Genomic DNA, 24,780 nt, shown 5'->3' with positions numbered 1-24,780 from the left:
ACTTTTAAATTTGATAATTAATTATGAAGTTAGTAAAACGAAAAGTAAAAATTAAATAATTTTTCGTTTATGGAATGGAATAAATAATTTTACCGCAATCTCTGTGAGAAGATTTATATTTTTGAAAAGAAATATTTGTTCAAGTATAGAATGTTAATTAACATGTGCAGTATTAAAAATCTTTGAAGTTACAGATATAAAATTTTTATATAATAAATACAGAAAATAAAATGATGAAAAATGCAAATATAAATATAACTTGATATAAAAAAAAAAAATATTATCTATATTGCTCCATTTTATTGCTCCATTTATGTAGATTCACTTCCTTGTTTGTGTTTGGATTAAAATTGGATTAAGCAGAATAATTTTTATAAAATAGATTTTTTCGTACAAGTATTTATAATTTTCATCAGTTGAAAATAAATTTATATTCGCGCAGCATATAATGAAAAATCATACAGAAAAACAAAAATTTGCCAAATTTATTTTTACTGCATAACATCTTTTTCTTTATTCATATTTCTATACAAATTGTTTTTTCTTTAATAATTCATTTTGAATAAAAGAAAAGAAAAAAATTCATTAACATTTTTTTCAGAGTTTTTCAGAATAACATTTTGAAGAAAAAAAAAATAAAGCTCTGAGTATCCGGTATACACTAACCAGAGAATGCAATAAAAGAAGTAGTGAAATGGTCGTTATTCAGAACAAATGAAAAACGTCAAATTTATGACGTGGAGCCTGAACATCGTAAACTAAAAAAAGCAGCCAAGTAATTTTATTGATCGACTTGTGGATTCTGGAATACTGACCGTTAAATTGTTGTAAAATCCTATTTATATTTTTATGAGGGAAGAGATGCTTGGTTTTGTGACGTGAAACGTGGGACGTTGATATATTTCTAATTTGACTTTATATTTCAAGATGTTGCAAATTAATTGCAATATCATGATTTGGAAAATAGCTTTAAAATTCATAACTTTGAAGAAGGAATTAATATAATGCACTATAATAATTAATTGTAATCATATAACAATTTACTAACATATAACAAAACTACTATAATTGTTAATAAATAAATTCAAAAAAATGCACGTTATAAAGAAAATCTTTTTATTTTTCCATTACTTTAATTTCTTTTTTAAAAAAAATTAAAGAATTTTCAAATTATAATTTTATATTATAAAATTTATAAATTTTATATTGAAATTGCATGTTTTAAAAAAAGATTTTATAAAAAAAAAAATTATTTTATTCATGTAAATATATACATGTATGCAAATATTGCATTATTTTTTTATCTTATTATTAAACGTCAAGTGTGGACGTATTTTTTTTATCTTTATAACTATCATTTTCTGGATCATCTACCTGTAAGAAAAAAAAAGAGGAACGATAAATTAAAACTTAAGAAAAAAAGAACATATTCTTTATTCCTTTTTGAGGAGAGAATTCAATTAAAATAAATTCTACAGAATTATGAAGTATTTTCATAATTTCAGAAAATTATTTAAAGATATTATTAAATATTTGATATTTATACTCTAATTTGATTTATTTTAATTTAAACTTGAAAATGACTATATTATTATTTTTATTTCTTATTTTTTAAATATTGAAAATAGAATTCTTTTTTTATTAAAATATATTCATAAGATATTTTCGGAGTTGATTCTAAAGCCTAAAATAAAAATTCTTAAAAATTTCTTAATCTTATTTATTAAATTATAAGCAATTTATCTCGTCTCATTTTAATAATGCAAATTTTAATTGCTTTATTCGAATTATTATTTTCTTGTATTTCAACAAATTGCTCATTTGTACGATTTCAAATCAAAAATCTATCTTTCTTCAACTCTCAGTACAAATTGTACAAATTGTAAAATTAATTAATTTTGTTCGTATGTATTATAATCTTTTATATTAAAGCGGATTACTCTTTCTCTTTTTATAAAATAAGATAAAACGTGTCACTGAATACTTTCAGCGATAAGCTTTTGGTACAATGAAACCATATCCACCATACATCATTCCTAGATATCATATAAAAGCAGGTTAACCTCGACTAGGACAGAAATCGATTTCCAGAGTTCCTATTACAATAAGTTCTCTAATCATAACACATATCAAACTTCTTCAATTATATGATTAATTGCATTGTGATTAAAGTTATACGCGAAAAATTGAAATTCTATATTTCACAGTTTTAACGTTATAAATTATCGTTGAAAATTGATTGAAGATGTTTTAATATCGAATATTGAAAAATTAATGAAATGAAAATGAAGTTTTTTCTTAAAAAATTTTTAAGTATGAACTAAAAATTCCTTAATTTAATGCGAACGATTTAATTTTATAAATATTATTTACTATATGATATATGTGTCTTTAGAAAAGTTATATTAAATTTAATACATAATAAATAGTATGTTTTTTTTTCTAATCATAAAAATTCTACAAGTTTACATAATAGAAAGGAATCTATTTTTATATAAAATTTTGAATTTTAAAAAATTACACGGCAAAATTATAGTAATATTTATTCTGATAAGTATGGATTAGGTTAAACAATTCCAGAACAATGATATTTATGTTATTGCAAATAGAAACTTGATATTAAAAAAATAATGTATTAAGTACAAATGCTCATCCATTGTTGCAAATCAATTTCAAATAAAACATATTCCAAAGCTCAAGAATAAAACTCAAAAATGAATTGCTAATCTTAAGAAAAAATATTATTAAATAGTCATAATAATAAAATAAGAAAAAAGGAAAAAAATGAAACATATACATACTTGTGGAATGAGATGGAATTGTTGGTTGGCAAGATAATCCTGACTTTGTTTCTTCGAAGATGAAATAGACAGTGATTGTAACGAAGTTTTGCTTCCTGAATTGTTTCTTAATTTCAGAAACAATGAACTCACCAGAATAAATGGCAGTGACAATATTGGCAATTTCAACTGCGCATAAAATTATTTGATTATTCACATCATGGTTCTTTTTACCACAGAATAGCTACTTAAAAATATACGTGTCAACAATGAATATAGAAATATTGTGTTTTTAATAAATTTATCAAAAATAAAATAATAAAATAAATTTTAATTACATTTTTAAACAAGAACAATATAGAATATTGTACTATCACAGTGTAGATGATTGCTACAATCGTGGCTACAGCCGTTTGTCCATTAAGTGTATAGAAGAATCCACCTAATGATATTCCTGTCAATAAAGTGTTGAAACCCCAAAAACCCATATATATTTCATTAATCGGTGCTCCGAGTATTAAAGCTGAAAAAAAAAAAAAAAGGAAAAAAGATATGTATATATATTAAGAGGAAAAATTCTTCTTTTATTTTGTTATTCTAACAATGAACAAAAATTGGAAATCTGAATTTGATTTGAAAAGTTTTTGTGAAATTATTGCAAAAAAAACCTTGAAAATTATTATTTTCATTATAATCTTATTCATTTTTGATTATAGCTTAATTTTTCTTTATAGCAAATAATGTTTTTCACTAATTATAAAAATAATTTTGTAAATATCATTATATATCCATTTTATAATACAATAAAAATAAGAAATAAAAAGTTTAAAAAAAAACAAGAATCTAAAATTTTAAAACTTTTGCACTGTGAATAATTTTTAGAGAAACTATCATTTGTGCACAAAATTTGAAAAATTAAATGCAAGTTTTCTACATTATTAGAAAATAATCATATATATTTTTTATTTTTTTATTCTATCCTAACGTATGTAATTTAAATATTATTACTCGTTAAAGTAAAGATCTATAAAAATAATATAATACCCGTCAATGAGCCGATAAATGCCCCCAAAAAAGCGAAACTAGCTGCCTTTGGCGAAAAAAGTAGAATAGCTAAATAAACGACGCAACCTGTAATAGCACTTTCGACTGCTACTACTTGCGACGCTGACACTATAATGCCATGAAAAATCTGAAAAATATATATAATATATGGATGAAATTAGGTAAAAGTTCAAAAATATTTCATAATTAATGAATATTAATATTAAATCATTATTAAGTATTCCAAATTAAATTTAAATTAATTCCAAATTAAACCGATTGATAACTGAATGTTTGAAAGATAGAAAAGATTTTAAAAAATATTTTTATAATGATTGAAAATGTAATAAAAAAAAAATAATAGTAGATTTATTTTTTTTTTTGATACTATAAATTTCCAAAATTGTGAATCCCTTAAAATTATAAAAAAATAATTTTTAATGATCTTCCACAGTTGCTTTTATTTATTTATTTTTATAAAAAATTTTATATTTTTTAATCATTTCTTTTTTTAAAAGAAAAAATCAAAAATCGTTTTTTTCTACTGCAAACGTTTCAGTTATATTTTTAAAATGATATCGTTACAATCGAAACAAAAAAAAAAGAAACCAAAAAGGAATGAAAAAAAAAAAAAGGAACAATGCAAGGCATCGCCAAAGATTTCGATAGGAAATATTCGAAAATCTGGAATACTGGAATTCCTGGAATCGTGTGTATGTGATGCATGATTGAATTGTGAAAAGTGGAGCACATACAAACTTTACCATTCCCCAGTCAATGTGCACCTCTGTCGCATTTTCTTCGATGAAACTGACATTGCTTGTCGTCGCATCACTTGTTGCATTGTCCTAGAAACAATGAGAATGCACCGTATAAACAACTGATCGTGTATGTGTGCGTGCGTTTGTGTGAATGCAATACATATAGGCCGTGTACGTACACGATTCACGATATCTTTGTCTCGAGTGCACACAACAACCCGTGCTCAAAACTAGGCTGGTTCGTCCATTGATATCCACGACCGAGAGAAAATTCGATGCAAAATTATTGTTTTATGCGAAAATTTGGCAAAAATTTCATCTTGGATCTAATTTATTCAATTTATTCGTGCCATTATAAAAATTGTACGATTATCTCTTAGTGGAAAAAATTTACTTTTGTTATGTTTCAGATTTTTGTAAGCAAAATTTTTCATTTCTGTAAAATTAATTTTTGCGATGGTTCTAAAATTTTAATTTCTTTTTTTTTTTTTTTTCTTTAATATTTTTTAACATTTTTTTCTTCTTCTCTTATATATTATAAATTTATTTTTGTTTTAAAATAAATGTGTAAAGTGATGATCGTGATATTGAAAAATTCAAAAATTATTTTTATATAATAAGAAGCGTTATTTATTGAAAATAAAAATTAAATTACAGAAAATAAATTTATAAAGTCAATGAAAATACAAATTTTTAAGTAATTTATGAAACATTTAAAAATTTGTTGATCAATTCAAACTTTAATCGTAGCAATTTTAATTTAAGATTTTATGAAAAAAGATTGATGTAAAAAAAAAAATTAATGATAATGATAATATTATTAAGAATTATTAAGAATCTTTATTTCTTTTTTTTAATTAATTTTTTATTTGTATTTTATATTGATTTTTAATGTCTTATTAAAACTCATGTTTAAATAATTGATTGAATTGTAATTTTTAAAAGAGATTGATTTTTTTCAAGAATTGTAGCATTTATAATATCTGTTTTTAGTTTTTTAAAAGGAAGAACCACCATTAGAGTATGATCTAAATAACAGTTAATGTATAGGATGATGTATGATAATTTTTATGTAGCATACATAAATTAACATTTACATAATGAAGTCATTTATCTTCTGGAAATGCAAGAGAGTTAATTTTGTGTGACCTATTCTTGAAATTATGATTCTTGTTGACAAAAAGTTTATTAGGTTTTCAAAACTGAAAAATATTTTTACTTAGAAATTTTTGATATCTTATTCTACAATAAAAATTATTATATATATATTGAAAAATTGTTCAATGTTATAATTTTTAAAATTCAAGATATGTTCTTTTTCCATTTTTAAAAAGTTTATCGAGAGAAAAATTGAAAAATTTTCTCAATGATAATATTTCAAGAAGTATTACTGAAATAAATCCACAGCAATTAACAAAAGAAATAAAGTACCAAATAAGATTAATTCTAACAGGAAAAGTAAAGAAAATAAAGAAATGGATTTTAAATGAATTAAACAGAAGTTTAAACAATTAGAATTGTTATCTTATTTCTTCAAACAAGCATAAGGAATTAATGTTTAAAATTTGTTTACTTATGATGAAAAATAAAATTCTTGTACAATCATGGAAAATATTGAAGATGATGATGTGATAAAGATATCTATGCATAATTAAATACAGAGAAGCTGATATGATTTATTGATATCTACTTTAATTATCTACATTGAAAAAAATACTTCTTCTTCAATAAATTTGTATATGTATATGTGATTATAAAAAAGTACTTTTAAATATTTTAGTGAAATATTTCCTTTGTCATAGTCCATGTTTCATTTCTACAAATTTTTGTAGTTATAATAAAAATGGTATTAAACAGATTAATTAATTAATATATAAAAATTATATAATAAATATAATAATATATAAATATTTAAATATTGTATATTAATTTATAACATAAGCATATATTATTTGATATTACTTTGTTATTAATAAATTAGTAAAAAATAGATTTATTATTTCATACATCAAATAAACTTCATTGTGGTCTAATTATTTTCCTGTTTCTTATTTGATTATTTGTTTGTTTTCTTTTTTTTTTTTTTAATATTAAAAAAATATGTTTTTCAATTGATAAAATTTTTAGAAATTTCCATTATAAATTCTTTTGCAATAGTCTTTTTCTAACTTCTGAAAAAGTGTCGTACAAGTAAAAACACATGAAATTTTAAAAAAAATTTAAAATGACGATTTATCAATCGATTATTATTCAAATTTTTATCTAAACAACTTATAATTTGAAAAAAATTTCAAGATTCAAGAAACTTTCGAAAATTTAAAGAATAATTTATATAAATAATTCATTATGATAGTTTGAATGAAGAAGAAACAAAATACAAAAATTTAAGTTTGCACAAATTGAGTGGAACATTTTCAAATAATTATAAAATTTCTTAAAATTTCAATACCTAAAGAAGAAGAAAAAGAAAGAAATAAGTATTCTGATTTTCGAAATTTTCATAATTCTAAAAATTAAAATTCCTTTAGAACAATAAAAGAAAGCAACAAATTCTCAATATCGTTTCAATTTAAAAACAGATCGATTAATCTAACACGATTTCTCGCTGCAAGAGCAATTTTCTCTTTCTTTTTTTTTTTTTTTTCAACTCACAATTTAAAGCATATCTATCATTTTGAAAAAGATTTAAAATTTCTAAAATTTCATTAAAATAATCAGAAGAAGAAAAAAAGAAACAAACAAATCTACGATAAATTCAAAATAAATTTAGAAATAGATCATGTTGAATCCATCCAACACGATTCCCATTTCGTTCTGAAAACAAACAATGATGATAGGCAAGAAGTTTGTATTGATCGTGTGCGTGCAGCACCGCGACAACCAGAGTGGAAAAGGCTTTTAAGCTCCGCGGCTTAAGTTGGATGATAGACACGGTACGATCAAACACGAAATTATCGTTTTCATCTGTCTTCTGCTGGTCATGTGAGCGAATGTCACGAATGTCATTTCCTGGTATTTCGTGATGATGCGAGCGAGATAAAAAAATGGCTATGCTTGCTCTATGAAACCTTAATCAAAAATTTCATCAAATATTCAACAACGTTACAGTTACACCGAGAGATGCACGTAACGAATATTTCTAAAAATATCTAAGTAAACGTAGAAAAAAAAAATGTGTTAAGAGGGAGAATTGAAGTAGATTCCACGACGTTACTTTTTTTCTTGTTATTATTTTTTTTTTTTTAGTAAAAGATCTTTTGCAAAAAGATTTTCAAATCGTTATTTTTGTTTCTCAATTGGATCATTGATCCAAAATCAAGCAAAATTTCAATTTTATATATTTTATCGCTACTTTCATTTTTACAACGAAAAATATTTTAAAAGTTCAGTTTTGTGAATGTGTTATAGACGAATGATTATAGACAAGAAAAGTAATAGATAAATGTATTCAATTATGAAAGGAATTGAAAAAAGAAATATTCATTTAATACTAGAACTATCAATCTATAATGTTTATTTAAAAATATTACAAATGATTAAAAATAAAATATATTGTTAAGCGAGACAGAGTTAAAAAAATATTGTTCTATCTTCATTTTATTTCATTTAACTTCAATTGTTTCTAATTTAATAAGAATCAATTTTCTAAGAGAAATAAATATTTTGCTAAAAACATTTGCACATTTTTAATAACTACAAGACAAAGTCAATTCGATTTGGCTCACTAATAATATTATAGCCTTGAAGTCGATTCAAAAAAAAAGATTTTATTTCTTGGTAAATCGAACAAATATTTTGTAGCCATTTTATTCGTAAATAATGATTTTCTTCCTTTTGAAATGATCATAATATATTTTTTATTATTTTTTGGCTACATTTCAAGTGTAAAGTACATAAGTTTCGAATATTCTTTTATTCTTTTGCTTTTTGGCTAAATTTCAGATTAACAATTTGAAATATTCTCTCGTTACTTTTGATTTTGTGTTTTATTGTTTTTTATTTATCAATATTCTTGATTGATTTTAAATAATATTAATTATAGTAATTTTTATACGAAAATAAAAAACTTCGACATATTTTTGCATTATTAAATCAATTATACAATGAAATTTCATTCATTCAAATATCATTTATCGAAAACTTTACTTTCTACACAGATCAATCTGCATTTCTATCAATTGAATCCTTTTGTCTATTATTTGAATGAAAAATCGTAGGCAGCTAACTTGTATTCTATGAAATTCATGTTCTGTCCATGTTCTCTGACGAATTTAGACAAATGAAGTTTTATTGTATTATTCAATCCGATATCCACATATATTTACAATTATCATGTAAAAGAGATAGAAAAATTTAAAAAATGAAAAAAATGTATAAAATGATATACAAATATAGATAAAATATCAGAAAGAGAATATTATACTATAATATTTAATATGTTGAAACATGCATAAACTTTCATAATAACCTATATAATCTGGGTATATACGTATATATTGCTTAAGAAATAATTACGTAATTAAAGTAATCAAAATAATAATTTTAATTTAAGATATAAGATATAAAATACATTTCTACAAAATTAATTTTTAGTAATTACAAAAATTTGTTCAAGAATTTAAGAATTTAATATTCTTAATGTTAATATCTCTAAATTTTTTTCTATTCTAAATATTATAATATTTATATAACAATATATATTCGTTTACTAATATATAAAATCCATATTAAAAAATGAAACATGAAATAAATGCCAATCGATATCGTTCACATTTATAGAATAAATAAAACCAACTACTATGGCGTTACAGAGAATGTTAATCGTTCTAATTCTGGATTGACATATCCGATTTCTCGTGATAGAAATAAGTTTTTATTCGAAATAAAAGTAATAAATAATAAAAGAGAGCAAATAATTATTTCAAAATGGAAAAATAAGTTCATTGAAATAAAGACATTTACAAATAAATCCTGAAAATAATTTAATTACTATTATTTATTAATTTTTAAATATTAAAATCATAAAAAATGAAAAGTAAGGAATAATTAATTAAATTCCTCGTATTTAAGAAATTTAAATTTAGATATAAAAACAAATTGGAAATGAAAATTCCACGCAGAAAAATCATCCTTATATTCTCTTAATAGAGTCAAATAATGGATAAGTTTATTTTTATTAAGTACCAAGAAACTAAGAAATATTAAAATAATTTCTCTTTCGAATATTATCATTATTAAAATGATACTAATTTTAATAAGAGTTTATTTCATTCAATTTATATCCTGAAGAGAATTTTCTATTTATAAATTAATGAATATTAATTTCTTTCATCATTATTGGTGTATAATATCTATATATTAATTAGATCAATATAATAACAAAATTAATTGAACTTAAAAATAATGAAACGAAATAAATTTGATAAAATGAATTTTATCAATAATAAAAAATTTCAGATAATACTAAAACTCTTCTAGATTGAAATAAGAATTGTTATTTCCATATTACGAAAGTTATGATTTCCATCAATTTTCAATTAATATATAAAAAAAAAATAGAGAGAGAGAGAGAGAGAGAGAGAGAGAGAGAGAGAGAAGCACATTAAGAAACTCTATAAAGAAGATAAACAAGAGTTGTATGTTCATTGTCTTAAGTAAAATATTTTACCTATCATTTTTTCATTTTTATAAAAATTTAAAGTTCTATGCATCTTTTATCTCTTTATAATAAAGTTACAAAACTCATATACGAACTTTGCAGAGAACTTTTTTCAGTTGAAGTTAAGACAGTTTAATTTATTTTTCCTTACAATGATGCTACAAACTTGTTGAAACTTTTTGAATGTTTCAAATTCTTAGAATACAAATTTTAACTAAAAGTGGCAACATATTTACATTCGTGTAAGTAATATTACAATTGAAGCAATTTTTATAAAGATTACTATACAAAATTCATGATTATTTATTTAAATAAAAAAAAATAATATTTGAATACCAAATTTGAAGAAGAAACATTTTTGTTAACGCTTTTAATAATTCAAAAAAAATTTTTCAAAAAAAATTAATATTATGTCAGAAGTGCAAGTATGAAACTTTTTCAACTTGTTCTAATTTTTAATTTTACAATTAAATATTTAAAAGTTTCTCGAGAAATTTATGCAAAATTCTAACTTGAATTTGAGAAATATTATATTAATGCAAAATTAATTTAACAGTATCTCTATAGGATTTTAATTAAATTTTAATTAAATTAATTTATGTCAAACAAATATGTATCTATGTATAATATCACGCGTTCTTCTATAAATATGCAAAAGGTATATGTATTATTAACAAATGAAACGTGAAACAAATGATAATGTTATTTGGCGTCATCTGCACATATAAAATAAGCGAAACATTGATGTCATCTGAAGCAAATGTGTTAATCATTTATCATTGTAAATTCACATTGTGTCTATGCTATAAGGCATGAACTAGATATGGATGGAAATCTGATTTTTTAAATTCACGAAAATATTTTATTAAATTTTAGAAATTTAAAGAAGTAAGTATTCAAAACTGAGAAAATACAAATTTTTGATTTCTCAAATTTTTCAAACTTTTCAAATTTATAATAAGCCAATAATAAATAACAATCCGTTTAATTTGTAAGAAAAAAAAAAAAAATTAAATTTTTATCTTTCTTATCCGTGTTTGTTTATTGAATTAACGAATTGATGAAATCATATCGACTAAAATAAATCTAGACATTAATTAAAATCTAAACTAAATCTCAAATTTTAATTATCAATTATATCAATTATTATTTATCTCGACTTAGCGAGTTAAAAATATTAAAAAAATATCGAAATTCGAAAATGTGTTATCGAATTGATATCTTCACTGGAGGCAAGTGAGACGAAATAAAAAAAAAAAAAATCCTCGCGTATTGATAAATAATTCAGTTTCATCCCATGTACATATCGTAAAATCTAACAAACACAAGAATAACATTGGATTTAATGAAATTAATCTTTAGATTATACGAAGTGAAATTGAGTTAAGCTTGTGTCCTTTACGGGCTTTAAATTCATTATCACAAAACAACGATATATTTTAGAAATAGTTTTTATCGTTACATATCGTACACTTACATAACAAAGATAATATCAATGTAATATTTTTTCATGATTAAAATATTTCAAGAGTAAGATATTTCATTGAAATTAATCTCAAAGTCGTGTGAACTGTGTCCCTTACATAGATATAATAGAAAAAAATTATATAACTCTATTGCAAAACATTTAAATGATTCGTTTTATTAAGCGTTTTAAAAATAATTGCTTTTATCATGAGCACAACAAAGATAATCCATAAAATCTATTCTTCCCGCGAAATTAATCTTAAGATCGATAAAAATCAGCGTGTGTAAATATTATTTATAATAGAAAGGAGAAAATAATATGATGATTCCATTCAATTAGAATTTATATTAGGGTGACCTTGGATTTTCAAAATATCCGTTATCGTTATGCGTTGTGCACACAATACAGATAAATCTTAGAGTTAATAACTGTTTTTTACTACATTGCAAACTGTTGAAAACTATGTGGATGCACATTGTACATTGTGCATCCACGATAAATAATTTTATCACTTCTTATATGCATGCGAATTTGCAGTTCATGGTTGTATCCAGTAATTCACATTGTGTAAACACGCATTCTAATACGCATACCAAGGAACGTTTGATAGGCGTGCAATTAATTTTTAACTGGAAATGTAATTAATATTGTGAAAGAACGTGCGAATGGGAAATTCTTCAAAAATAAATAAAATTGCATGATACTATTAAGCACGTGCTTGAAGAATTGAGACAATAGCAAAGCTGAATGCTCAAAACAGAATTCTATTACCATTCTCATAAGTTTCTCTGCCGTATCAAGTCCATTGTGTTTGGCATAAAGGACCAGGAGCAATGCAAATTCAGCCAGATTAAACGGCCATGCCATAGCTGGTATTTTATTGTCTCTCATGGATCGGGTCATGTAAACACTGTGAACATTGATTGTTAACTATAAAATTTAGGAAACAAAACTTCTATGATTAACTTCTATCTAAGTTTCGTTTGATTTCGTTGTAGAATATTAAATTTTATCCTAGCAATAGAAGTAATGTAATTTCAATATTTGATATTTAATGTAATATAATATTCAAATATTCAATACAATTTAATTATACAGAGATAAAAGAATTTAGTTTTTATTTTAACAAAGAAGGATAATAATTTTTAATATAAATTAAATTCATACATTGACAGATATATTACTATAAGCAAATTTGAAATCTAAAAACTGTATATATACAGTTGATAAAGGTATACGTAAAAATGAAATATTCTTAATATAATAAATATAATAAAGATACAATGAAAAATATATATTTTTATTTATTGCAAATAAATTGTAGGAATCTGTTTCATCATCGCGTAAATAATATTTGTAAGTATGTTATCAATATATATATATTATAAATACATATTCATATACTTGCTTTTATATTTTTTGCTACAATTTTAATTATTTAGCGATGACGATAAATTTTTGTGAATACAATAAATATTAATGAAAATTTCTTATTATTTATTATTCAAACTTGAAACTTGCCTGAATATCGTCCCAAGAAGTATCAATAGTATACTTAAACTGTCAAATGGCCCATAGACTCTGGGTATCAAAGTATAGGATACAGCGCCGACTAATAGTGGATTGAACACGGTCAACCCATTTGCAATATGTTCCTGTGGATCTTGCAACAGCTGCGAATGAAATATCCTTTCCAGAATGTAAATGTGCAAATTCATATGACATGAATGAAAAAACTCGGTAAAATGTACCACCATGCGATCGAATTAATTCTCGCAAAAAATTCCGCATTGCAGTCATTTTGCCTGACACTTGTGACACAATGTATTGTTAACGAAAAAAGCAAATAATAAAAAATGAAAAATGATCATATTCCTACGTCACATAATATAATAACTGTTATATTGCAGTGTCTATTCATCTTTAATATATCGTTATGTTTGTTCATTAATATGCAGAAAATAATAATAATTTTTATTTTCGAGAGAAAATATGAAATTCGATATAATTATACGCACCATGGATAACAGAAGACCTGAAAAACCGGTGCTGGCTGCGAATAATAATGTACCTGGTGAAGTAGCTCCTAAAGAAATTATTATCAATAGACCACTAATTGGATTATTCGAAAACACGACCTGTAAATTTACGGCGATTAAATTTGTACGAATTTGAATCTTTTAACCGATTTGAATAGACACGTGAATGTTTTTTAAATGATTTTTATATTTATATAAATTGAAAGATGTATGTATATATAAATAATTATTTATTTATTGTTTACTTTTAAATTTTCTTATAATTTTTTTTTTTTATAAATTATTATATATTAAATATATATTTTTCAAATATTAAATTTAAACTTAATAACTTACTTGACCAAAACCTCGCAGTAAAAAGTCAAATAAGCGTACCACGCTCCAGAGGTAACTTTCTTTTTCTGACAAATATTCTTGCAAAATGCTAAAGTTTCCAATAAAGACTGGCCACGAATAATCCTGTATTTAAATTATATTTATAAATATAATACAATAATGCAATTTAAAAAATAATTTAAAAATTAATAATTAAGATGCATAATTATAATAAAGAATAATAATTGATTCTTTGTGAATTGCAAATAATGTACACATTATTTTTCTTCTCTCTCTTACATCTTTTAATTCAATACTCACATGGCGAGCCGATTCTTTTAATTGTTCATTCACAGTCATCCTGTGATAGAATCGCGCTAAACACTACAAATTCATCTCAAAAGTAAATTCTTTTAACCACGCTATACAAATTCCCCCACCATGTGTAAAGTAAGGTAATGATAAAGAGCTATGTGTTACTGTGAGTTGTGTCTTAAGAAAGCTAGTTGCTAAATGTTAAAATATTTCTTCGAAAATTGTGCGTGATAATCTGTTTTAAATTTCTAAAACAAAATTTATAACGAACTTTAAATCATTAGTGAAAATTAATTTAAAAAATTATTACTATTTAAATATGAAATAATGTCTCATGATCTCATTTACTTTTAGATACTTCAAACGAGTATAGGTCGTCTCAAATCATCTATTTTATACATCTTCGCTTCGTACGTATGTTAATTTATGAAAGCATTAGACTATATGAATGACATAGCAACCTATATAACAATTAACACAATTAACAGCTACTTCGTTAAGATATTGTTAAAGAGTTATAATAGTTTTAAAATAAACAGTCAATGAAATAAAATATATATAAATATAAATATTTATTTTAGATTACAAATTATAAAAAAATGTAAAAATATAGTATTATTATCGTTTTCGAATTGTAAATTCAATATTTTCATTAAGTAAAAGTGAGTAGAGATGAATTCCGATTTAAATATGTCAACAGATTTAAAATGTAATTTCATTGCCTCTACTTACATTTACTTGATAAGTGTATGATTTTAATTATATTACAAAAATTTAGACATCAATAATGTAATTAGGATGTACAACAAGTAAAGGATCATCTTCTTCTTCTTCGTCTTTGTCTCTTAAATCTGTCGTAGTTAAAGGTATTATAATTTGATCCTAAAATACAATTAAACAAAAAAGAGAAAAAAAAATTGAGAATTGAAGTACCAAAAATAAAATTCGAATAATTTTAAATTAACAACTTTAGTACATACATGATATGTTAGTCTATCAATAATTTTTTCAATAAAATTTTTCCTTTCCAATAATTCTTCCTCGGAATCTATTTGATCTTGTATTTGATCTAGATACCATGCCACTAATTCTGATTTCTTTAATCCACCTTTAGCATCCTCTAATACATAAAAGAAAATATGCATACTGAAATAAATATATATCTAAATAATTTCTATAAACATACCTGAAGGTTCAGTTTCAGCACGAATTTCTTCATTTCTCATATATAACACTAACATGTTAGATAAATTTTTGTATTCTTCAAAGGACATTGTTAATTTCTTTTTGGCTACTTCTTGCGATTCTATAAGCAAAATGCCAAGAACAAGAAATAAATAAGAATCACTGTTTTTAATATTTTTATGTAAAATATAAAAAAAAAAAATAATTTACGCGGAGGAGTTTCCATTTCGTTATTATCTATCGCATTAAGAGCAGCCATAAGAGGTGGAGCTTCATTCATATCGACGTCCAAATGTTCATTTTCATCTTCTTCCAAGTCTATATCTGGCTGTTCTACAGTAACAATACTTTTACTTAATAAACGTTTTGCTTCTTTAACATGTTTTACAATAACTTCATCAGAACATTCTAACTTAGCCATTGCTTCTGACAATCTGATAAGACTTTCTAATTGTCTAACGGTAACTCTCCATTTGCCGGCATTAGTACCGGTCCTTTGCCTGAGCAATGTATAACTATCAATTAAAAATTCTGATGCTTCCTATGAAATTTAAAGAAAATCAATTCAGATACTTTAACAAATAATTAAAATTTAAAAAAGTATAATAATATCTACCTGACTTAATACAGGTTTAAAATGTTTAGCAAAATTAATGTATCTAATAATCTCTGATTGTGTATATACTGTTTCAATATCTTGAAAATTATCACAATGTAGATCGATAATTCTTTTAGCGATTGCATTATCGATAATTTCGTTGCACTCATCAACTATAATAAAAAATAAATCAAATCTGGACATAATAGGAGCTGTTAATTGGACATTTTGCTGCAAAGATTTTTTTCTATCATATCGTCCTCCAACGGGATTTGCCGCCGCTAATATTGACGTTCGAGCGTTCAAAGTTGCTCTTACACCAGCCTAAAAATTTATTTATTTATTAATAATATAGCAACATTTAAAAATTTATGTAATTTATTTGTGTTAACAAACTTTGGCTAATGAAATTGTTTGCTGCTCCATAGCCTCGTGTATAGCAACTTGATCCCTGACATCCATTTTATCAAATTCATCGATACAACAAATACCTTGATCAGCAAGCATCAAAGCACCAGCTTCAATAACAAAATCAGGTGATTCTTCGTCTCTTACTACAGCAGCAGTTAATCCAGCTGCAGAAGATGCTTTTCCCGACGTATAAATCGATCTTGGCACAATTTCAGCAACACTTTTCAATAATTGAGATTTTGCAGTACTAGGATCACCAACAAGGCAACAATTTATATCCCCTCGTAACGATGTGCCTTCCATTGTTGTTTTTGGCACACCGCCAAACAACATTAAAATAATTCCCTTTTTAACTTCATCGTTACCGTGTACTGACGAAAATAAACTATTAACAAGATTTTGATATAGGTTTTTATCGCGGCTCATTTCATATATACGGTTCCATTCTGCTTCTGACATTCGTTTTTTCATCATTTCTTGAGAAAGTTCTTCCATATTTGTTTCAGTACCACCAAACTATAAAAATATTAATTATTTAAAAAGATATATAAATACAAATATCGTAAGAAAAATATTTCATGATTAATTTATCATACTCTAAAACTTGTTGGAGTAACACTACAAGCCAGAAATGCTGTTTTATATGTTAATTCACGTGTTCCCAAAGACTTCAATCCTGTTATACCATCTCCATCTTCTGCAGTTTTCCGACGTTTTGCCTTAAGATCAGCTTTTACACCAGGAAGTGAAAGAACAGATATATCTGGTATTACTATCATAGTTCCTGTAAAATCATACCTAAAAAATACATGTAATATTCAATAATATTTTAAAGAAGTAAATAGAATTATAGTCATTTTTAATGAAATACCTATCACCAGCTTGAACAGTTTCTACAGCCTCAGCTCGTAAAATTATTTCAAGCGAACGAGGAATACAACCTCTAGGAAGTTCTGCTTGTGTTTCTTGTACTCTGACTTTTTGAAAATCAATAAATATAGAATTATCAACATCCAATAAAAAACGCCTCCTATTACTACATACTGGATTATGACAAATTGTTGGATTTGTGAACTGCAAATAATTATATGAATTTGTAATAAATCTATTATAGTTATATATATTTGTATTAATAAAGTTAATTACATTAAACTATACCTTAAATTGTTGTTCTACATTTTTTATGACAGCATTACAATCCATACAAACAAACGTTCCTAATACTAATTCTGGATGCACAGGATGTGTCCTTATTACTTGCCCAGATATACGTATTAATGTACCAAACTTTGATGCATTTAATTCTCTTAATTTTTGTCTTGTTGGAACTTCCACAAAACTTACATAACATTCTTTTTCTTTACTTAATTCTGCTACATCTTTGACAAAATTACATACTGCTTGGCACAAGTATGGATAAACTCTAAAAGATCACAATTCATTAAATAAGAACAATATAAATAATAAAATTAATTAAAAGATAAATATTGAATTATATTAAGAATTATTTTGAAATTTTACCTGTAATATTCTTCAACAATAGTTGTAGAAAGTACTTGATTATATTCATCTACATCATCAAAAGTCACTTCTAATGTACTATGTTCTGGACTTACAAGTTCTTTGGCTGGTTCAAGATACTTTACAACTCCATCTTCTTTAAATCTAGTTAATTAAAAAATAATAAATATGATTGATTTATAAATTGTCTGAAAAATTTTAAATAATTATCATTTCTCAAAATAAAATATATGAAAAAATTTACTCTTCCAAAAAATCTTGAAATAGTTTTTGACACTTGATTCCAACTTCATCAGTTACACGTGCTCTTGTAATTTGCGGATCTCCAACATCCATTTTTTAAAATATTTATCTATCACTTTTATTTACAAAATTATAATTAAACAACGATATTCAACAATGGAACAACACGTGAGAAGAAATTGGCGGGAATTATATTTAGGCGAGTTTTCAAAACATACGTCCTTTTTATAACCTTGTAAAAATAAATCATTTCTTTGTATAATATTTAAATAATATACTAATATGTAAAGAATATTACATTACTTTTTTAATTTTTAATTAATAATAAGGTGTTAGAAAAGTTAGAAAAATATCTAATAAATAGATAAGGAGAGCAAATAATGGAAAAAGGACAGAGATAGGATAATAATTATGAAATCAGCGCCATCTTCAGAGTGCCGTAAATGAAACTCATATAGAAAGGACAGTAAATAGTAGAAAAAGGATAGAGATAGAATAAGAATTGATATGTGGCGTCATCTCTGGAATACTCTAAGTATCTTTTGTAAAATATTTAAGTAAGAGATGGCGCTAGTTGTTAATTCTTACTCTATCTTATCCTATCTTCAAAGAGATGTTTTTAGCATTCAATAGATAGCAGCAGTAATCAATTCTTATTATATCTCTATCTTTCTCTTATTGTTTTCTGTCCTTTTCATATGTGTTTCATTTACGGCACTCTGAAGATGGCGTTGATTCCATAATTTTTACTCTATTTCTATCCTTCTTCGACTATCTACTCTTCTTGTCTTACTTGTTGTCTAAACATCATATCAAAAGATAATATTGACATCTAATTAGCTTTATTATCTTTTTTTCTAACACTAATTAAAAATCTTAACAGAGACTTGATTTACTGGAAGATTATAAGATATTTTATCATTTTATTTATGATTAATTAATTATTTCTATAATTTTATTTATGATTTCACGATATTTAAATTTAAGTTTAATTTCAAAATCGCTATTATATAAACATGGAATAAAAGAATACTGCAATTGCATGGAATGATATGTCATCATGTCCTATTTATGACATATAATTTTTTGCCGTTCTTTATTTCTATCATTTTATATATGATCATGATAACAAGTAATTAAAAATAACATTGTTTCATAGTTTTAATTCTAATATTTCAACGAATAACTAATAATTTATAGTTATAGTATATTATTTATTAACTTAATAAGTATTTTAAATATTTCATTAATAGCAAGTGTTATAAAACAAAAACTATATCGCAAATAAAATATACATGTAAAAATTCATAGAATCTCTCAAAGAATATCGATTATTGAAACGCCTTTATAACACTTTTTACGACATATTACAAAGCATATTCGTTAGAAAAAAATTTCGTAAAGAATCGTAATGAAGGGTAATTAAAGATTTCATCATATGAAAAAAGAAAAAGGGAAGAGAAAGTCAAGAAATCTCTTTTCGTATGTAAATAGATACGTACTTACTTACACGATGTATACACTTCCTGCGACGTACAAGACTTCGCTCTTAGAGGGCAGGTAGTGTTATAGGATATAAAAAGAACTCCAAGTGCATATTGTCGCTTTAGTTCCCTCGAAAATCTTCCAGAATGTTAGTCAGTGTCGTGGATATTCTTGTTTTTTATTTGGTAAAAAATTAATCTTTCTTCTTTTTTAAATCCTTTCATCAACTTTGCAAACATACACTGTTTAACTTTATTCTTATACTTCAAAGATTATTAGCTGTCTCCTATGTATATATATGTACTTAATATACCATTTATGTGAAATAGTATTTTTTCAAAATATAATTATCTCAGAATTTTGTTAGATTTTTAAAAAAGATCTAAAAAAAAATAAAAGTTGGATAAAAACCATCTAGTTCATTCATAGTGAAAAATATGCCAAAAATTGAGGATTTTCTTGCAAGAGGAGTACATTTTCAGACGGTTTTTCAGTTGTGTAAAAAAAAGCTATGCATTCTTACAACAATTTTTATGGTTAATAACTATTTTAATACAAATTTAGTGAAAATTCAACAACAAATAACAATAAACTTTAGTCTCCACTATATTCATGTATCCAAAATTTATACATCCAAGTTTTACTGAATACAAATTTTTCCTCTTTCATTTCCAGTCATGAAATACAAAAGAAACACCCTCTAAAAAAATCTTCTTTACTCTCAAAATAAAAGCTTCATATAATAAAATTTACTCGAAATAAAAAGTGAAAAGTAGCATAGCTTAATAGTTCACACTGAGCACAGCGAAAACTATCTAATTTAGGTGACGGTTGCACGTTTGACCAACGGTGTATTGACAACAGAAGCGTCTAGGAATATCCAACTAGTAACGAATTTACAACCACCGACCCTTAGTTACCTTCCAACTACGGACACGGTGTTTCCAAAACTTTCTCGACCCGATGTTTTCACTGGCCAAGCTTTGAACAATGGGCTAGAAGATGGAGAGCCAGGTAGAGGCTTAAAGGCCGAAAGGCAAATACAAGCCGGGTATTCGTACCTGAAACCGCTATTGATCGATCTCCAGTTACCATTGAATGATCAGACGGCGATTAAATCAATCGGCGATAAACAGAGGTAAGAATTCACTTTCTTGTCGATCAACCGATCGTGATTGTTATTCCTTTTTTTTCTTTAATTCGATCTAATTGCATTAAAATTATTATATGTCGTATTGAATCCATCCTGATTGCAATCCATTAGCTGATCGATCGATTGTTCACTTTTCAATTAATTGGATGTGGAGGAAGCTGGAGTGTTCTCTCTTTAGTTATAAATGAGACGGACATTTAATTGTCTACGGTGTGAAGAAGATCGATGTTGTTAAATGATTTATGTAGTAATATCCTTTTCTTTTTTCTTTTTTTTTTTATTTAACAATTTATCAAATGCAATCTTTATTATGTTACAAAGAATCAATGTCCAAATTCTTCGATAGATTTTATCGTAATTATTCTTAAATTCTGTAGTCGTATCTCTTTACAAAACGTAATTTTAAATAAAATTTTGCCTTTTCCAGATTTAAATCGTACGACTTACTTATACTAAAAAATTAAAAGTTAAGTTAAAACAATATATAAACAATATTCATTTTGTTTCCTCAATAATTTCTTCACTATCTTATGTAACATTTACTCACCATTACTATTCTCCACACCCGACGCGTGTCTACACGTCTCCTCAAAACACACACGAGTCCATAATCGCCAAAATTATAAGTCACGGAGTATAAAATTAACGTAAATCACGGATGATAATCGAGCGGCCGGCGATAACGCGTCCCAATATTTGCATTTTCAGGTCGAGCGAAAGCCAAACTTCTGGAGCAAAGGCGTTGAGGTTAGGTAAATCATCATGGCGGCCGGGGAACGGGACAAGGCTGCGGCAGCACGAGGTCGGGTATCGCGCTCACGTACCTCGCCGATCGGCGTACAGTGTCGTAGAGGAGGTCGATGAATACCTAACAGATGATTCGGATGGATTGGGGCATCGTGGGAAGGCGACGAATCCCCATCGTAATTCGCAGGATATAACGGCGGCCATCAAAGCCCTCGATCGCTTCCTGAGCGGGGCTCTGAACGATGATAGTTACAACAGCGAGCTACATCCACCGCCCAATCCTGTTCTGGCCCTCGTCCTGTCTCGATACGGGCGATACGTGCCCGGATCACGAAACCCTCGCGTGTACGCTCACATGGCCGTAAACAATATACACAACAACAAGCCTTTCGGTAGTTATAAGCTGGAGTGCGACGAATCGCCTGTCTACGTTAAGAGATAACGATGAAAGTACGTAGCCACTTAGTGGATCGTAGATTATAATTGGATAGAGAAAAATAAATTCGTACGTTGAAATAGTGTCAAGGATTGATGACACTTTAATATGATACCGTTAATTGAAATGTAGTATTGTTTATTGTGAATTGTTAGCATCGTGTACCATGGATTTTTGATAATAGAGACATCTATCTATAAGAAGAAAGAAATAATGCTCTAACAAATGTATCAGTATATTCGTGTTTACTTAATATAGATAAAATAAAATGCTTTACACTTTTTTTCTACTCATTTCAGAATAATTATAATTGGATAGAGAAAAATAAATTCGTTAATTGAAATATAATATTGTTTATTGTGTATTGTTAGCATCGTGTGTCATGGATTTTTGGTAATAGAGACATCTATCTATGAGAAGAAAGAAATAATGCTGACAAGTGTATTAGTATATTCGTGTTTACTTTTTTTTTACTCATTTCAGAATAATTATAATTGGATAGAGAAAAATAAATTAATTGAAATATAATATTATTTATTGTGTATTGTTAGCATCGTGTATCATGGATTTTTAGTAATAGAGACACGTGTCTATGCGAAGAATGAAATAATGCTAACAAGTGTATTAGTGTATTAGTGTTTACTTAACCTTTTGCACTCGTATGTCACCGTATAAGCCACATGATACGTTGCACTCGTATGTTATCATATAGTCCCTATCTTACATTTTATTATTTATTTACATTAGTAAATATATGTATAATATAATTATATTCTAGGGACTCTTATTATTTGATTAGTACACTTTTTTTTTAACTTAGCCAATATTTTTTATGTACTTTTGTGTCGTCTTATTTCTTATCTATTCTAAACCTTACACGTACGTAACAGCACTCCTCTTTTTGCTCGAAAATATCAATCTCCAAAACGTAATTCCCTGCAACGAAATAATTCAATCCATCCTGAAATGACATCCGGCCAAAACCACCACCAGGAGGAGCACCAATGTGCGCCTAATTAACACTTTGCGCATCATTGACATCCCGTTTAATCGAGAATGCCACCGGTTACCTAAATTCGATACAACGTTCGATTCATAGGTGCAATTTCACTTAGATTAATTCGCTTTTCGTTGATCGATACAGCTTTTAACCGCATCGACCCCTCCCTTCCTCCACATGGATGGAAGTTTCACTCCAAAACGTCCATCGACGTTCTCACTGATTAATTATCCAAACGACACTTCACTACCGCCAACGACTATTAAAGAAAACTTGCTTCCTTCGTGGCCCATTCGAAATTTAATCAATATCACACGGATTTACCCTTGAATCTAACGGCAATCGGGGTTGGCGCGCGAAGTTAATTGGAGTAGTTCGAGATGCCGCTCGAGAAACCCCGATTAAGCACTAAACTACTCTCATTACACCTTCCTGTCTCCCAGGAAACCTCTCCAGATACTACTAACTTGATTTCATTGATGAAAGCCGGCCGAGACCGCTCTCTTCCGTCTCCTCTGATACGTCCATCAGCCTTGTGCGCTAATAAACCTTTTTGATGTTGCGCGTTTATGACGAACTGATTGCTCGATCGATCAAAATTGTACGATTATTACCATTGGATTACACGTAATATCGTTTTAAAAGGCTGGTTGCAGTTAGAGAGGATCGTTCAAGTGTAAGTGTGGATCGCGAATGTTTATGCAGGTGGTAAAGTTTTATGGATGGAAACTCGATTAAATTTATTAGAGTTTGTACTTTTTATTTTTTGCGGGGATTTTTTATTTTATTTTAAATTTTTTACAAATACGTATACGAACACTTTTGCGTGTAAATATTATTGTAAAACTTTAAAAACGAAATGGTGAATTATAGAATTGAATAGGTAATGTGAAATAACGCAACTGATATTTACAGAATTTTATAACATTGAATTGTAACATCTTTGAAATTTAAATTGTGAAAATTAATATTAAACATTTTTTTGAAACAGAAGTTAAATTAATTATCTTAGTCATAGATCACGAATAATCGATTGAAATGTATGTATAAATAAATATTATTATTTTTCTATATTAAATTGTGATTTTAAAATGATAATTACTCGATGAATGATTAGATATTCGATTTTAATTAAAATGTTTCACTTATATTTTAATTAAAATGTCTTATCTAAAATTTTGAAATACACAAAGTGTTGATATATTCGTGGGACACTTTTGGTTGATTCTTAATATCAAAATAAAAAGAAGAGATTAGAATACAAAAATTTCGATTGAAACGTATTTATTAATTTATAATCAATTTAAATTTTATACTTTAATTGTTTATAAGAAATAAGTTTCAACATATTTTGTACTATACTATCTTTTGAATTTATTTCTTTTGATACTTAGAAATGAATACATTAACACTTTCTATAAAAAAAAGAAAAAATCAAAGACTTGCAATATCTTTTTAATTACCATTGAAATATATTATTAAAAAAGATTATTATTTATATATTATAAAAGCTGATTAAAAAAACTTTATATAATATAATATCCTCTTAATTAATTTAACATAATTTATCAATATTTCATAAAATTCTATAAATATTTAATATTATGAGAATAAAACGTC

At 25.8% G+C, this 24,780-nt stretch overlaps 3 protein-coding genes and 1 long non-coding RNA gene across 7 annotated transcripts; 1 reads left to right on the top strand and 3 right to left on the bottom strand.

Annotated features, from left to right (window-relative positions):
* Positions 1 to 1,093: 1,093 nt before the first annotated feature.
* LOC100871071 (uncharacterized) lies at positions 1,094 to 14,766 on the bottom strand. 2 transcript variants are annotated; one of them, XM_086910778.1, is made up of 11 exons: positions 14,730 to 14,766; positions 14,388 to 14,629; positions 14,088 to 14,210; positions 13,731 to 13,850; positions 13,234 to 13,385; positions 12,484 to 12,622; positions 4,589 to 4,672; positions 3,825 to 3,972; positions 3,119 to 3,303; positions 2,802 to 2,969; positions 1,094 to 1,374 (listed from the first exon to the last, which is right to left on the bottom strand). In XM_086910778.1, the coding sequence occupies exons 2-11, from the start codon at positions 14,424 to 14,426 to the stop codon at positions 1,312 to 1,314; spliced, it is 1,221 nt and encodes a 406-aa protein (XP_086766904.1). In that variant the 5' UTR covers positions 14,427 to 14,629; positions 14,730 to 14,766; the 3' UTR covers positions 1,094 to 1,311. The 2 variants fall into 2 exon arrangements, with proteins under 2 accessions (XP_086766904.1, XP_012345456.1); XM_012490002.3 differs by having other exon boundaries at positions 4,580 to 4,672; positions 14,388 to 14,746.
* A 163-nt stretch (positions 14,767 to 14,929) lies between these two features.
* Mcm6 (minichromosome maintenance 6) lies at positions 14,930 to 18,778 on the bottom strand. Its single transcript, XM_012489996.3, has 11 exons — positions 18,341 to 18,778; positions 18,097 to 18,240; positions 17,734 to 17,998; positions 17,447 to 17,649; positions 17,172 to 17,373; positions 16,561 to 17,091; positions 16,183 to 16,488; positions 15,777 to 16,107; positions 15,568 to 15,687; positions 15,362 to 15,501; positions 14,930 to 15,263 (listed from the first exon to the last, which is right to left on the bottom strand). Exons 1-11 carry the CDS (start codon positions 18,430 to 18,432, stop codon positions 15,156 to 15,158), a joined length of 2,442 nt encoding a protein of 813 aa, XP_012345450.1. The 5' UTR covers positions 18,433 to 18,778; the 3' UTR covers positions 14,930 to 15,155.
* A 1,053-nt stretch (positions 18,779 to 19,831) lies between these two features.
* On the bottom strand, positions 19,832 to 22,305 carry LOC147658664 (uncharacterized). Of its 3 annotated transcripts, XR_015292577.1 has the most exons (4): positions 21,802 to 22,305; positions 21,525 to 21,705; positions 20,886 to 21,429; positions 20,341 to 20,819 (listed from the first exon to the last, which is right to left on the bottom strand). It is a non-coding gene; the product is annotated as an uncharacterized LOC147658664 (long non-coding RNA). The 3 variants fall into 3 exon arrangements; XR_015292578.1 differs by lacking the exon at positions 20,341 to 20,819 and adding an exon at positions 19,832 to 20,206 and having other exon boundaries at positions 21,525 to 22,295; XR_015292576.1 differs by having other exon boundaries at positions 21,525 to 22,295.
* On the top strand, positions 19,932 to 22,508 carry LOC105736241 (uncharacterized). Its single transcript, XM_012490003.3, has 3 exons — positions 19,932 to 20,009; positions 20,649 to 20,962; positions 21,686 to 22,508. The coding sequence occupies exons 1-3, from the start codon at positions 19,971 to 19,973 to the stop codon at positions 22,164 to 22,166; spliced, it is 834 nt and encodes a 277-aa protein (XP_012345457.1). The 5' UTR covers positions 19,932 to 19,970; the 3' UTR covers positions 22,167 to 22,508.
* The last annotated feature ends 2,272 nt before the right edge of the window (positions 22,509 to 24,780 follow it).

Source organism: Apis florea, unplaced genomic scaffold (genome assembly GCF_048593485.1).
Source record: "Apis florea isolate Af1SG1 unplaced genomic scaffold, ASM4859348v1 contig_1789_pilon, whole genome shotgun sequence".
Taxonomy (NCBI): Eukaryota; Metazoa; Arthropoda; class Insecta; order Hymenoptera; family Apidae; genus Apis; species Apis florea.
The sequence above is the reverse complement of the archived record's forward strand: the minus strand, read 5'-3'. Positions and strand labels throughout refer to the sequence as shown.